The 14,882-nt window shown below is 48.5% G+C and overlaps 1 protein-coding gene across 4 annotated transcripts in view; it reads left to right on the top strand.

The window, feature by feature from the left end:
- RAD1 (RAD1 checkpoint DNA exonuclease) overlaps positions 1-14,882 on the top strand; it is a 266,136-nt gene that overhangs the window by 178,507 nt on the left and 72,747 nt on the right. For all 4 annotated transcript variants that reach the window (XM_069627109.1, XM_069627107.1, XM_069627108.1 and 1 more), the window contains one exon: positions 3,491-3,605. In XM_069627109.1, coding sequence (XP_069483210.1) covers positions 3,491-3,605 — 115 coding nt within the window. The remainder of the gene's footprint in view (positions 1-3,490; positions 3,606-14,882) is intronic.

Raw genomic sequence — 14,882 nt, 5'->3', positions numbered from 1 at the left:
TGGATTCTGACAGAGGATCCCCGCTTCTTGTAATCAGCGCAATTGAGGGATACTAATCTAATGGTTAAAGCACGGCAGCAGAAAGGATGCTCTGACCTGTTTGGCTGTATGCCTGCTAGACCGGATGACAGCGCTTGGTCCGGTGCCACAGCAACTCAGTGGGTCACTGTGGGATATCCTCGTCACCAGTGAAATGATCCTCCACACACTGGTAAGATTTATGGCTTCTTTATTGTGATAAGGCTGGATCACATGAACGCCCCACCGGTCTTGCCAAAGGCTCATTTTAACTGACCTGGAGCTCTGCCCAAATTCTCATTCTAAGTTCATCACTCTATATTCCATATGTGAATTCCACATAAGCAGAATGCTACAGTCATCCCATCTTTTATGGCAATGTTAGGGGTGCGGGGGAAAGGGCCCACTGCCAAGACCTTCTGGACCACATCCTCTCATATTGCAAACGTTCTGCGTTGCCTGGTTCACTGGTTGTCTGTGCCAAAAAGTTAATCTGCATTGGCCACTATTGTATCGGTCAACACAGTCGGCCCAGGTTCCAAGAAGCATGGCTTCCGCTGACAGACCTCAGGAACCCGTGCTTTATCTGATCCTGCCATGGTGCCCAGTGTTTCCGTGACTGGATGGCTAGTGGAAACCCAACAGGAAGTGGGTTTGATTTTCCTGCCAGAATCGTTATTACCGGCATTTTTGGTCACAGAAACACAGACATTTCTTGCTTTTTGCCAGTGTTTCAGTCATGCCGGTAACACTGATTCCGGCAATGCAGGTTGTGCCTTACTCCCGCCAGGTTGTAATGTGCCAGTGATTCTGTCATTGCGGTTGCTGGAAACGGTGTTACTGGGGAACAGAATCACTGGCAATTAACGGCTAACTCCTAATGAGGGCCCAAATCTCTCAAATGCATGCTAAACAGGGAAAATGGAGTTCTACTGTGTCGTCTAATATGCAGTCACCAAATAAATCTTTAGTTGATATGAAGTCAGCGTTGCCAGCCTAGAAATGGCGTCTACAACACCAGTAAAAAAAAGAAAATGCTACTGATACACTGCAACATCATTACTTAAAGTACTGTCCAGGTAACAACCTTAGGCCTTGGTCAGTTGGGCAACATCACACTAACAGTTTAAAGCTCAGAAGTCCACAGATGGTACCACAAATGACATAGTCAATGATATCCTATCCAGTGGTCTGTAACCTTAGTCTCTCCATATGTTTAGGATTGCAACTCCATTCAGCGCACTCCAGCATAATCCACTGTAAAGGATTATGGGAGTTGGAGTAAAACATCTGGAGAGCCAGAGGTTGCCGATCCCTGCTGCAAAATATCCCTTCACAAGTTCACTTCAAAGAATGTGATGATTGCACACAAGAGTGCATGTCCACAGTAGCACAGGCCCTTGGTAACAGCAGACACCTAAGTGTTTTTGTGCAACTCTGATAAGAATAAATCTTGCGCATAGTCTTTTGCTAGGAATGTGCACTGCACGCATTATTTGTGGCAAAGACTTCTCCACACATTCCTATTTCTGATTCGTCATAATGAAATTTTTTATTTGATTGTTTAAAGCACAGTCCTAGTTTGAGAACAGCAGAGCGCTGTACAAGATTTGGGTAACAAGCACTTGGGCTGGCATCTTTTAAACCTAGCGCAGTACTGTGAGTCGCGGTCTGTTGGTCCATTGGGATTATTCTTAATCTTACATAATAACTCGTACTAGCTGGCAGGGCAACATTTGAAAACCCCTTGCGATCGCTTTCCTCAGCGGGCTTCCTTCTTTGGAATAGCCTCCCTCTCCCTCTTAGTCTTGAGCAGGACCTCCCTTAAATTTTGAAAAAGCCTCAAGACCGCATTCACCTCTTCCTTCACTCTCTCTCTCCTGCTAATCGTACAGTAGCTTGACTGAAGTGCAGGGCCCTTATGCATCCCCGGGCCCTGACCTCCCACTTCTTATCTCAGCTACTGTCCATCCTCTGCACTTGCTTTGACTCATCCTCCTCATTGGAGGTTGCACTTACCTTTTCTTCATAGCAATTCACCTGCTGCTCGCCATGAGCACCACGGCACGTATCCCATACCCCTCTCCCCTCTTCACTTGCACGTTCAGAACACTCACAAGGCATAGTAGGTTTGTCTCCCGCTCCCCACTCTTCTTTTTGTTGTATTTAATTAACTTAATTATTTATCAGTGTTTTAATTACATTGCTTATCATCCCCTGTCCCATCCCTGTTGCCCTGTGGGCCCTTTGAAACAGTATTTGCTTCCTGTATAAGTGCCTAGCAAGTGAACAATGAATAAATAAATGCAAATCTTTCTTATATAGCCCATTTTATAAAACTTGTTCTTGTTACCCATGCGCTCTCCTCATACATGATTCATATTGATTTTACCTGCATCCACAGCAATTTCCTTTGTATACCTTTCAATCATGTTTGCACTTCTGAGGAAACCAGAGACACATGACGTGAGCAGTGTACATACTCATGGTACTAATGTAATGTATGCAGATATCACTAATCCTATGGGCCTGCAATATGAACTTGCCCACCTGTTCTTTCAAATGAATTTTTTTTACATGCAATTCACCTGTGCACTCGCTCCAGGTTGCAGTGTTTCATCAGAGGTTTATCCCATGCCCTATTCTCACTAGGACATCTTTCACCATATAAGTCCTCTTTCTCATTGCTGCTGGGTAAGTCTCTATCGATTGAGGGACACCGGTTTCCAGAACATGAAGGTGCAGCCAGTGGCTGGGTATTCTGACTTCTCAAGTTTTGCTTTGTCACCACCCATAAACACGTATTTTATTAATGTATTAACGTTTGGTTTACTACAAATCTTTCACATATAAACATCTTGGATACGTTTCATCTATTCCTTTAAAACCAAAAAGCAGCATATATAAAAATGAGTCTTAACTACTTAAAAGAAGAAAACTCCTAATGTGAACATAAAATGGCATGCATATCATTATTCCATTTTACAAACCTAATCTAAGAATGTTATTGCTGCAAAAACCAAAGATGAGTTTCCACCCACTAAAAACATAGCCCACCATTCAAAGAATTCACATCCTTGACAACATTTCCCCAGATAAAGCATTCTCAAAGCGGCCAAAGCTGGACAAGTAGTTATCATATGTTTCAATGTCTGTTATTCCAGGTCTTGAGCAAACCCTACACCCATTGCCTTTCCAATCACATTGTTTCCGAAAATACAATACTCCCTTAATTGGGAGTAGGTTCAGTCTTAACCCTGTATTTAAACAGAGTGTTGTTCAGGGGTTCTTAGGTTGCAGGGTTGTTCTTCCAAAGAAAAAGTAATAACCTTTTTACCTGTTATTGTGTAATAATTGGTTTTCACTTAGTATGAAACCTGGTTTGTGAGTTATGCATGTTAGTAAATTGACAGATTGAAGTTGTGTAACAAAATGATGAGCTAATTCGGTTTCATCTTGCTTTTTTCTACAGGCAGGGATATTTCAAGAATTCAGCGTACAGGACGATGATGCATCTGTGATCTTTAGAATCAACTTGACTGTGCTTCTAGACTGCTTAACCATTTTTGGAGGAAGTGCATTACCAGGTAATGTTTTTTTAAGAACTTTATTTTTGCATTTTTTAAAACTGTTACATAAACTATCATACCCCATTGGGGTGCGTTCCCCATGCGCCAGCCCGACCTCCCCACCACCCTCCACCCCCCCACTCAGCCTGCCATCTTCCGCGATAGTTCATCCCCTCCACTTTGCCGGGGTTCTTGCCTGATCCAGTTATGTGTCTCTGCCTTGAGTATCGGGTTCCCTCATCGAGGACGATGTGTCCTCGGCTGCTTTGTTGATTAGGACTGCCACGAGCGGGCCCCAGGTGTCGGGAGGGCGTGCATGTTGCTGCAGTGTCTTGATGAAATCTGATTCAACGTCTTGGCAGTAAAGGATGTCTTTCCGCCAGTCTGCCACCGTCGGGACCGGTCCCCGACCCCAGGACATGGCGACCCTTCTGCGAGCTAGGGTCAATAGTACCCCTGTTAGTTTCCTCATGGCTGGTGAGAGTTGTTTCGTCATCCCTAGAAGTGCCACCGTCGAGACAGCTTGTGCTGCTTCTCCTATAATTGTCGATGTAGTCTGAAGGACTTCAGTCCATAAAGGTGATATCTTGGGGCAATCCCATGCGAGGTGTACAAAGTCGGCTGTTAAGTTTCCACATCTCTCGCACTTTGCCGGCGAGTCCGATTGTTTACTCTTTTTGGCAGGGGTAAAGTACGTCTGGTGAAGGAGGTTGAAGTGTTTTTGCTTGAGACGTGAGTTTAGCGCTATTTTTTGTGTTTGTCGTAATATGAATGTCCATTCCTCCTCTGGGATTGTTGACTGCAGGGAGTTTTCCCATCTTGTTTTCGTGCGTGGGTTCATGGGTGCTGTGTCAGTTAAGATGGATCTATAAATGCTGAGTCTAATCTTCCTTTGCCTTGCATTTGAATCACATTGTGCAATAGTTGCCAGGGTAAGGGTTCTCGTGTGAAGGTGGGGAAGGGTGCTTGGAGGGTGTATCTGGTTCTGAAGTAGAGAAACTTATCCAAGGCGGTAACACCTCCCCTCTCCGTTGCCTGTTGCAGTGTCATAAAGGTTCCTTCAATGAACAGGTCGCCTAGGGTGTTTAACTGCAATTTTGCTACCCATATGTGGAAGACATTTTCAGAGGTCAGAGGGATCCCTGGTATAAATTTGATCGGGAGGAGGGGTGAATATCTTACCGGGACTTTGTATTTTAGTGCGAGTCTCTTCCAGACCCATAGGTCGTGAGAACAACATTCATGGTGTTATAAGGCACTGGGAGCTGACTACGATCAGTAAGTTTGGGGTCGCCAGGGCCCGCTCTATTTGCACGTGAGGTCTAACGAAATGCGTGGCGTACCAGTGGCTGAGGAACTGCGCCTGTGCCGCCCAAAAATATCTCCTGGAGAGCCAGTCCCCCGCTTGATACCGGGAGTATCGGGGTTGAATGAGCTACTCTGGCTGGTTTGCCTGCCCACAGGAGTTCGAGAACAAGACTCTTAGATTCTTCAAAAAGGATTGTGGGATTAGAATGGGAATATTAGAGAAAAGGTATAGTAGTTTTGGCAAGATCAGCATTTTAACTAGTGAGCTCTTCCCCACAGGGTTAGAGGGAGGGATTTCCAACGGTTTACTTTCTCCTGGAGTGTTTTTAATGCTGTCTCGTAGTTGTCACGGAAACCTTCGTGGTAGTTTAGTGACATTAATATCCCTAGGTAGCATACCCGTGAGGTTTCCCGTGTGAAGTGGTAGTCATCGGTAAATGGTTTACTTGCAGGAGTGAGCGGAAATACAATTGATTTAGTATTATTAATTTTTAGCCCAGAAATTGTCCCAAATTTAATTACTTCTCTCATTACTGGGTTCAGGTTTTCAACGGGGTCTCGGATGAAAAGTGCTACATCGTCTGCATATAAGGATATGATCAGCTTGTGTGGGCCGCCTATGCTGAGTGAAGTTGATTGGATCGCAGGGACGACGCAAGAGCTTCCATTATTAAAGCAAATATTAATGCTGATAACGGGCACCCTTGCCTGGTACCCCGTTGTAATTTGATAGGAGTTGATCTCGCCGAGCCCACTAAAATTCTCGCCGGGGATTGTTGTATAGTAAGGATATGTGTTTAATGAAACGGGCTCCCAGGCCCATCCGGGTGAGTACTGCGAATAAGAAGGGCCACTCTACCGAGTCGAAAGCCTTCTCGGCGTCGAGTAAAACCGCAACGGCCTGTTGATCGGGGTCAAGAGCCTCCATGATCCCGAACAGCCTTCTGTTGCCAAATGTCGTGTTGCAGCCTGGCACAAAGCCGGCCTGATCCGCAAGTACGAGACCCAGCATCCGTGGTAGCAGCCTCTTAGTGAGTATTTTCGCCAGTATTTTGTTGTCTAAGTTAAGTAGGGAAATGAGCCTATATGACGCACATTCCTCTGGGGGTTTGCCAGACTTGTGTAAAAGGATAATATTGGCCTCTCGGATAGTCTGCGGGAGGGAACCTGATTCTAGCGCTTCACAGTAAACCTTGGCGAGAAGGGGGGCTAGGGTATTTGCAAAAGCATTGTAAAATTCCCCGGTTAGGCCATCGGGTCCTGGGGCTTTGGTGTTTGGGAGGGATTTGATGGCTTCGACTATTTCATCTGACGTGATGAGTTCATTGAGGGGTTCTCGTAGTTCTCTTTCTACCCAAAATAGTTCGGTGTCCTCAAGGTATCTGTGTAATGCGTCGGTGCTTGAGGTGTATTTTGAGGTGTAAAGTTCTTGGTAGAAGGATCGAAATGTTTCAGCTATTTCATCGTCTGTGTCCAGATTGTGCCTTGACTGGAACGTATTCTTTCGACCGTTGTGGGCTTCCTGTCGGCATTTACTAGTTTTGCCAGGAGGGCTCCAGGTTTTTGGCCTTCGCCGTATTGTCGGATCTGACTGTTCCTGCCTAGGAATTTTATTTCTCGTTCCGCTGTGTCCCTGAACGCGTGCAGCTCTTCTTTAAGAGCGGCCTGGACGGCAGAGTCCAGTGGTAGAGAGTTTAAGTTCAAGGAGTTTTAGGCATTCTTCAGTGGAGGTTAGCTCCCGACGGATCAGTTTAAGGATGCCGTTCTCTTTGGCCAGGCAGACCCCTCTCACAAAGCACTTTAGTGCCTCCCAAATCGTGCTCACTGAAGCCACCGAGCCCACATTGGTTTCCAGGAATGCTGAGATCTCGTCACATAGTTCTGAGGCGAACACTTGGTCCTGCAGCAATGTAGCAGGCGAGACCTGTAGGTGGCTGGATTGCAAATGAGGGTTACCGGGGAGTGATCGGAAAAGGTTTTAGGTAGTATTTGGCAGGGCCCCCACTGGAACGAACCACCGGTGGAGATGAAAAGGTAGTCTATTCTGGAACTGGTGTTGTGATCTGCCGAGTGAAACATGTAGTCTCGCTGTTCCCAGTTGCTGTGCCTCCACGCGTCTACCAGGTCATAGGCTTTGCATATTTCCTGTACCTGGATGGCGGCCCTGGAGATCGACAGTGTTGTGTTTCGTGACCTGTCTTTTGCTGGGTCCAGGGCAGTGTTGAGATCGCCTCCCCAGATGATCGTCCCTGCGGCTTGTGTTGCGAGGTGTGTGAGCACCCAATCAAAGTTGTTTGCACCATCCACATCAGGGCCATATGAGTTGACTAAGGTGATTTCTTTGCCTTCCACTATTCCTCTCACCAAGAGAGATCTGCCTTCCGTGTCTTTTATGGAGTTTACCAGTCGAAACCCAGATCGCCTGCTGATAAGGATCGCCATTCCTCTGGCGTAGGCTGAATACGAGGAGAAGTATCTATGGCAGCCCGAACCATTGGTGTTCCTTTTCGGGAAGGAGGTGTGTTTCTTAGATCATGGCCACATTTACTTCATGTCTCTTCAGATATTGGAGGATCTTCCTTGTTTTGGAGGGGCGATTGCCCCCTCTAATGTTCCAGGTGGCGACCTTGAATTATTTGTTTGGTGTGTAGATTTATGCAGCTGTAAAGTCTGACATGAGGGATCTTCTGGCATTGCTGGTAGCGTCGGCGACCGGCTGTTGAAGGTCTCCAGAGCGTGCAGAAGAGGGGGTGTGACAGAGCGTGGTGAATTGGGGGGATGACGGTGGTCGGCGGTCCGGGGGCGCATTCCCAACCTAGTTCTCCAACTTCCTTCCTTACATGGGCAACCCCCAACTCGCCCGTTTGTTCTTTTGGTCGGGGTGGCATCCGCAACGGCGCAAATCCGTCCCTTGTTTTCCCACCCATTAACGATGAACAATTGAGTTAACTTTGCTGTACAAGGGGCGTTAGGGGCTTCCCAAGTTGCACGGCCTCCGAGTGTTTGGCTCCTATGTTGTTTCGGACAGGTTGCTGTGTTTTGTCCACGGGTTTTAGTGCCGATGACCTTGAGTCAGTCATGATGGGTTTCTGCGGCTTCTTTCTCTTTGTGTGCATGCATGGTTGATGTTTAGCCCGGGGCATCCTTCTCGATCTAGGAATGCGTTAGCCTCTTCCGTTGTTTGGAAAAAATGGACTTTTCCCCAATGCTGAATTCTGAGGCGTGCCGGAAAGAGCATAGAGTATGAAAATTGGTTGTCTTTCAGCCTCTGCCTTGTGGCAGTAAAGGATCCTCTCTGGGACTGGACAGCTGGAGAGAAGTCTGGGTAGAAGTGGATCCTGTCTCCATCGTGGTGTAACTCTCCTCTCTCCATGGTCAGTCGCAGGATGGCATCACAGTCTTTATAGTTGAATAGTTTTGCTATTATCGGCCTAGCAGGGGTACCTGGGATGGGTTTGACGGATGGGATCCTGTGTGTTCTTTCCACAACAAATAGGTGTGAAAAGGCCGAAAAGGGTGGTGCATAACGATTCAACGAAGTCTTCCATTTTTGTTTCAAGCTGATGTTCCCTCACCCCGATAATCCTGATATTATTTCTTTGGGAACGACCTTCTAAATCTTCGCACTTCGCGGTGGTGACCTTCATCTGGGTCTCGAGCTGGGTGATTCTGGCTTCTAGGCTCACTGCGCCGTCGTCTAGGTTGGACACGCGCTGCTCTACCTCGTTGAGGCGCTCAGTGTGGGTGTCCATTCTGTGTTGGAGGAGATCAACTTTAGAGGATAGACCGTCCATTTTGTTGTTCAGACTCCCTATGCCCGCCTTCAGGTCCAGCAGGAGTCCCTTCATGTCGGTTGCAGCGTTTCCTTCAGCCATTTGGTTTTCACTGTCGTTTGGAGACTCGGGTTCTTCTTGGAGTCTAGGGGTTTTAGGGCCTGTTCCGGACTCGAGTTTCCTCTGGGATTTGTCCGTCTTCCCCATTGGACAAGCGCTGCCGGGGGTATCCGTGTGTCACGGCTAGTGGTGAGTGGGTGTTTGAGAGTAGAGCCCTGCTCTGATGTAGTTAGCTGATTCAGATCTCACTGGGGGCCTGGGAGTCCAGCAGTGGGTGTGCCAGGAGGGGTGCCGCTGCTCTAGCGATATGTGACTTATCCCTTTAGGCCTTATGAGGTCGCAGCAGCGGTCCACACTCACTGTCCCGCTGGGGGGCAGGGGGTCTGTCTCACTGTCTTAGTGTGAGTGATGGGCCCCGTGGGGGGGTTGAGCTGGAGTATTGCGCAGCGTGTCAAGGTGTGGCATGGTGCCAGAGGAGGCTCGAGCGTACAGTATTGGGCTGGAGCAGTATGGGGCCATCGCAGGACTGTTAAAGCTGATTTTCCCCCCAGCTTGCACCGTACCTGTACCAAGCAGTTTGTTGCACGGTGCACGCCTCTGCACTCAGCTTGTCCTCCGCGAGTTGCGCTGGCCCATTCCCGCCGGGGAGGGTCATGGTCTCCAGGCTTTCACCCCTGTCCTGGGTGACTGGTGGGGGATGCTGCGCGCCGTGCTGGGTCCGGTTGTTGGAGAGGGGGCGGCTGCGCGGATCTGTGCTCCGTCCCTCACCCCCTCTGATTTGCGACCAGGAGCGTGCACCGTTTCCTGGGCCCCCTCTCTCCAGCTGTGGATTTCGGTCGCCTGCTCCGGCTGCGGCCGTGGGTGCTGCGTTGCGGGATTGTCGGCCTGGAGGGGGCGGGAGAGGGTCTCACTCTGCTCCTCGTCCGCTGCTTGCGGGCACGCCGCACGGCTCCGCTCCTTAAAGGTGCAGTGGGGGGGTAGGTGCCTCTGCTGCTCCGGATCACTGCTCAGGCACTGGTAGTTACTCGCGGCCCCGGCTTCAGATGGGCCCACTCGAATGTCTCGGGCTGTAGGCACGGGGCACAGCGTTAGGGGTCGCCGGGGCTCCGATGTTTCACCAAATTTCGCCAGAGAGTATGGCAGTGTCTGGATAGCCTGGGCGCACTCAGGTCAGGGCGGTAGAATTCCGAAAATGTGTAGGATTATGCAGGATTAATATCTGGCCGTGCGGGAGCTCGGTACAATGCCGTCATCTTGTTTGGCCCTCTAGCGCCCTATATTACCAGGTAATGTAAGAAAGGATATTGAAAGTCTTCAGTGTGTCTGTGACTGAGGTGGATAGAAGGACCCTCTTTCAATTTTGATCAGCCCATTATTATTCTGTTTGTAACATTGATTGATCAGTTTCATTCGGGTATGGCTACACTTGAATTCATTTGAACAACTGTCTACTTGGTAAATAGTTGAAAAGGAATGACTTTCAATTAAGAATTTTAAAAACTGTCTGTGCTGTCCTGTCAGTGAGCTAGAAGAGCGCTGAGAAATATAAGGGCAGAGCTGACTAGTTTTATGACTAATCGAGGCCATAATGCATTTAAGACAGCCTAGGATCCCAAGCAAGCACGAATAGTATTTCAGAGGCTGTCCTGCCCTGGAAGGGACGGGTGATGGAATCTTCTACAGTTGTGCTGAACGGGATCAAGCACTGTGCCGAGGCAATGCTTCTGTTTGTGAGGGAGGAAGAGAGCAGACCTGGGCATCTGCACACATTGTGAATTCCCTGAACTGAACACTGAGCTGCAAGGATTGTGAGTCCAGTGAACAGGAGCTGCACCTGATCTGGGAAAGAGTTAGCTCAGGGGAATGAGTTGACCCAGCGGCCTTGCCCACAGCCTATTCTTCTTATTCAAGATAAGGTCCTCGTACTCCACCTCTGGTAGAGTGCTTCATACTGAGTTTCCATATATGATATGATCCTCCCCTTTGGTTGATTGCCTTGCCCTGAAAACTAATCATGGATCCTTCAGGGAGAATGTTGTTGTATGGTTCCGATAGTGCATGATTAGTGCCTCACACTGAAGTGTGTTAGTGTCATGATGCCCGCTCCTGGGGAGCCGGTTCAAGCCCTGCGTCCCCGAAAGCGGACATCCAGTCCCCAAGGAAGGACCCAGCAACCCCATATAGGGGCCCTTTGGACAGTGTCCTGGCGCCTATGGCGCCAGGCTCATTATGGAAGTGCTTGGGTGCACTTACCTGATGCAGACCATGCTGCAGGATCCCGGCCTCCTTGAGGCCTGAAAGGAACTACTTTACCTGTGGGACTAATTTACCATCCGGGTGTGGTCGGGGAAGGATACATACCTGATTGGAGGAAGGATACATACCTGGAACTTCTTCCAAGGCTATTTAAACCCCACCCGAACAGCCACACGTGCTTCGCGTTGTTCTGCATCTAGCAGCTGGACGCTCACCGTGTCTGCTCCTGCATCCTGACTTCTGCCACGCCTGCCAGCATCCTGGATCACCTGCAAAGGAAGAGAAGAAGAGAACAGAAGAAGGAAAAGTCCTTACCTGCTAAATCTGCATCCCGGAGACATCTCGCCGACAATCCTGAAAAGGAAGACTTTTATTTAAAAGCTCATCGCGTCGATCGCTGCAGCGCCGCATTCCACTCACCTTTACTGGGCGCCTCCATGTTCAGCAGCGATCATCCGGATTCGCAGTCAAGCCCCAGCGCCTAGGGAGAAAAAGACCAGAACTAAAGGTGAGAGAGAGAAGGGAATAAGGAAAGCTAAATCTCCATGTTAAGACTTACCAGTTGATTCATTCCCTCTTCATTTCGGGTCCGCGCCGCATCCTGGCATTTCCGGACCCCGGCCCCTAAGGGGAAAAAGAGACATCAGCGTTAATGAGCGAATGAAATGACATTACCAAGAAACGCTCATTAAAGATTTTCCAGATTTCTACAAGGATTTCACCTCTCATCTCGGGTCGGTGCCTGTTCCCCGGCATTCCGTACCCCGGCACCTATGGGGAAAAAGACACTAGCATTAGTACATTAATGCATGGACGCAAGGGGAACCTCTTATCAAAAAACTTACCTGGAAGCCAAGCAAGTTTGGTTCTCACCAATCTGAAAATCCAGTGAAGTAACTGGATACCAACGCGCCCCTGCATCAGAAGCAGGATGGAGAGCTCGTCCTTCCAGACCCTAAGGTGAGACGCTACGAGGAATCACAGAAGGGTTTCGAGGAGGGTGAGAGGGGAAAGTGGGAGGCTGATTGCATTACCCCGCAGACAGTTAATCCCCTATTTTCGCCTACAGAAGGATACTTCTGCGAGCCAGACAAGCCAGATTTGGGGGCCCGGTCCAGTCCGTCTTCCGAACCCTGCGCATCACCTTAGAAGAGGTCACAGCAGCGCAAACCAGGCCAGCGCCTCCGTGGGAGTCAGGCGAGCGTAACAGAACGCGAAGCCTTCCTACAAATTCCCACCCAGGCGCTATGGAAAGTTTTTAGACTGATCAGTTGGCCCAATTACTGGGGGAATTACGGGCCGAAATACATGCTGCTCATCAAGAGACTAATGCCCTCAGGAGGAAATTAATAATATCAAAGGAAAGAACTGATGACCTGGCCAGACAGCTTTTGCAAGGTCAAGCTGGGCAAACTCCTCTACCCGGTTCCGGAGGGAACCCCGCTCCTGTGGTTTCCAGTAACCCTGTGCAGATTAATCTACCTGGAAACATGCCGCTGGCCCCACTCGAACGCTTTGCTGGGGTCCCCAAATGATTCGCCGTATTCATGAATCAGTGTCGTTTGCACTTCCTATGCAGACCTGGGGCCTTCCCTAATGATCAGACCAAGGTAGCCTTTGTATTGTCATATCTCAGCGGCTGCGCTGCCGATTGGTCAGTTCCACTGGTTACTCAAGATGACCCGATTCTCCGTGATTTTCAAAGGTTTCAAGCAAGCATGGAAAGGTTATTTGCTCGACACTCTCAGGGGCAGGCTCTGGATGACGAACTTCTATCCCTGCGACAGGGCAATCAGGACCTCCTATCCTATATTGCAACCTTTAATGGACTAATTGTGGAAACTGGATGGCCAGAGGATAAAAGAGTCACGTTGTTTTATCGAGGCCTACGCGGAGAACTTAAAGATGTCTTGGCCCAAGTTGTAAATCCGCCCCAAGAATGCACAGAGTATATAGACTTAGTGGTCCAATTGGATCACAGACTTCAAAACAGAAAAGCAGATCGGTCCAGGTTTGAGACCCGGGTGTTGGTCAAGACCCATGCTAATCCCAAAGGAATTGATGTCTCTGAGCCTATGCAAATTGGAGGGGTTAAAGGACCCTTAACTCAAAAGGAACGTGAAAGGAGGCGGCAGTTAAAATGATGTCTTTATTGTGGGAATTCTGGACACTTTCTACGAGATTGCCCGGCAAAACCGCCCCGAAAGGCGGTAGGAGCCGCTGATAAAAACCATGAAACGACTCCGCCCGACAAGTGTAGGGGTCCGCTTGCCGAGCTTGAAAACTAACTCTCAGACCTCGCATTTCAATGTGCCAATGGTTCTCGTAGATCCAGAACAGCCTAAGCGGTTGCATGCAATAAAGGCATACATCGATAGTGGGGCTATTGGAAACTATGTGGATCGTGAATTGGTCTCTAGGATTAACCTCCCTCTCCGTCCTAAAACCAGCAAAGATGTCATCACCACAGTCGATGGAACTGAAATTGCCTCTGGACCGGTAACACATTCCACTACTGAGGTGACTCTTATTGGTCCCGACGGCCATCGGGAGGGTGTTGTGTTTGATGTAATCAAGGCTCCACAGTTTCAGGTTATTCTTGGAATCCCTTGGTTAGAGACACATAATCCTCGAATTGATTGGCGAGCTAAGAGAATAACCTTCCCGGATTGTACACAAACCTGCTACCCAGAAAACCTGAAGATTAATCTAGCATCTTTAACCTCTGCCTCCATGCAACTACCTCCGGAATACCAAGACTTTCAGGACGTCTTCCAAAAGGAACAGGCCAACACGTTACCTCCTCACAGATCGTACGATTGCCAAATCGATCTGGTGCCCGGTGCACAACCCCCTTGTAGCAGGATTTATGCCCTTATCGAACCTGATAATCTGCATTTGAGACAATATTTGGATCAATACCTAGCTAATGGTTTTATTCGCCCGTCAAAGTCCCCGGCATCCTCGGCTTTGTTCTTCGTGCCCAAAAAAGAAGGCGACCTTAGAACTTGTATCGATTACCGCGCATTGAACCAGATAACGGTTTTTAACCGTTATCCTCTGCCTCTGATCCCTGAACTCCTTGACCAGGTGAAGGACGCTTGCATATACACCAAGTTAGATCTCCGGGGGGCTTATCATCTGGTACGAGTTAAAGAAGGCGACGAATGGAAAACTGCCTTCCGTACTAAATACGGATTATGCGAGTACCAGGTGATGCCTTTCGGATTGTGTAACGCGCCGGCTGCCTTCCAATACTTCATGAATGATGTCCTTCGGGAACTCATCGATGTTTGTGTTGTCGTATATATCGATAACATTCTGGTGTACTCCTCTTCGGAATCTGATCACAGAAAACACGTCAGGGCAGTACTTGAAAAACTGCGCCAACACAAACTATTTGCTAAATTGGAAAAATGTGTTTTCCATACCACAGAAGTCGAGTTTCTAGGTTTCATCCTGACACCCAAAGGATTCCGAATGGACTCAAGAAAAGTGGATGCCATCCTCAAATGGCCATCACCTAGGTCTGTAAAAGGGGTTCAAAGCATGCTCGGCTTTGCCAATTTCTATCGCAGGTTCATCCCGGAATTTTCACGCGTGGTACAACCCATTACTGCACTCTTGAGGAAAGTTTTGAATGGTCTGAAGAAGCCGAGCAGGCCTTTCAGGATTTAAAAGCTAAGTTTACATCCGCACCTATATTGAAACACCCGCGTCCAGATCTTCCTTATGTCGTCGAGACTGACGCATCTAGCCTAGCCATGGGAGCTGTCCTGTCCCAAAGAGATCCCGAAACCAACCAACTGCATCCCGTAGCATTTTGGTCCAGAAAATTCTCGGCACCCGAGGTTAATTATGCAATCACGGACAAAGAACTGTTAGCCATTAAGTCTGC

This window comes from Ambystoma mexicanum, chromosome 6p (assembly GCF_040938575.1).
Source record: "Ambystoma mexicanum isolate Mex_15411 chromosome 6p, UKY_AmexF1_1, whole genome shotgun sequence".
NCBI lineage: Eukaryota > Metazoa > Chordata > Amphibia > Caudata > Ambystomatidae > Ambystoma > Ambystoma mexicanum.
The sequence above is the reverse complement of the archived record's forward strand: the minus strand, read 5'-3'. Positions and strand labels throughout refer to the sequence as shown.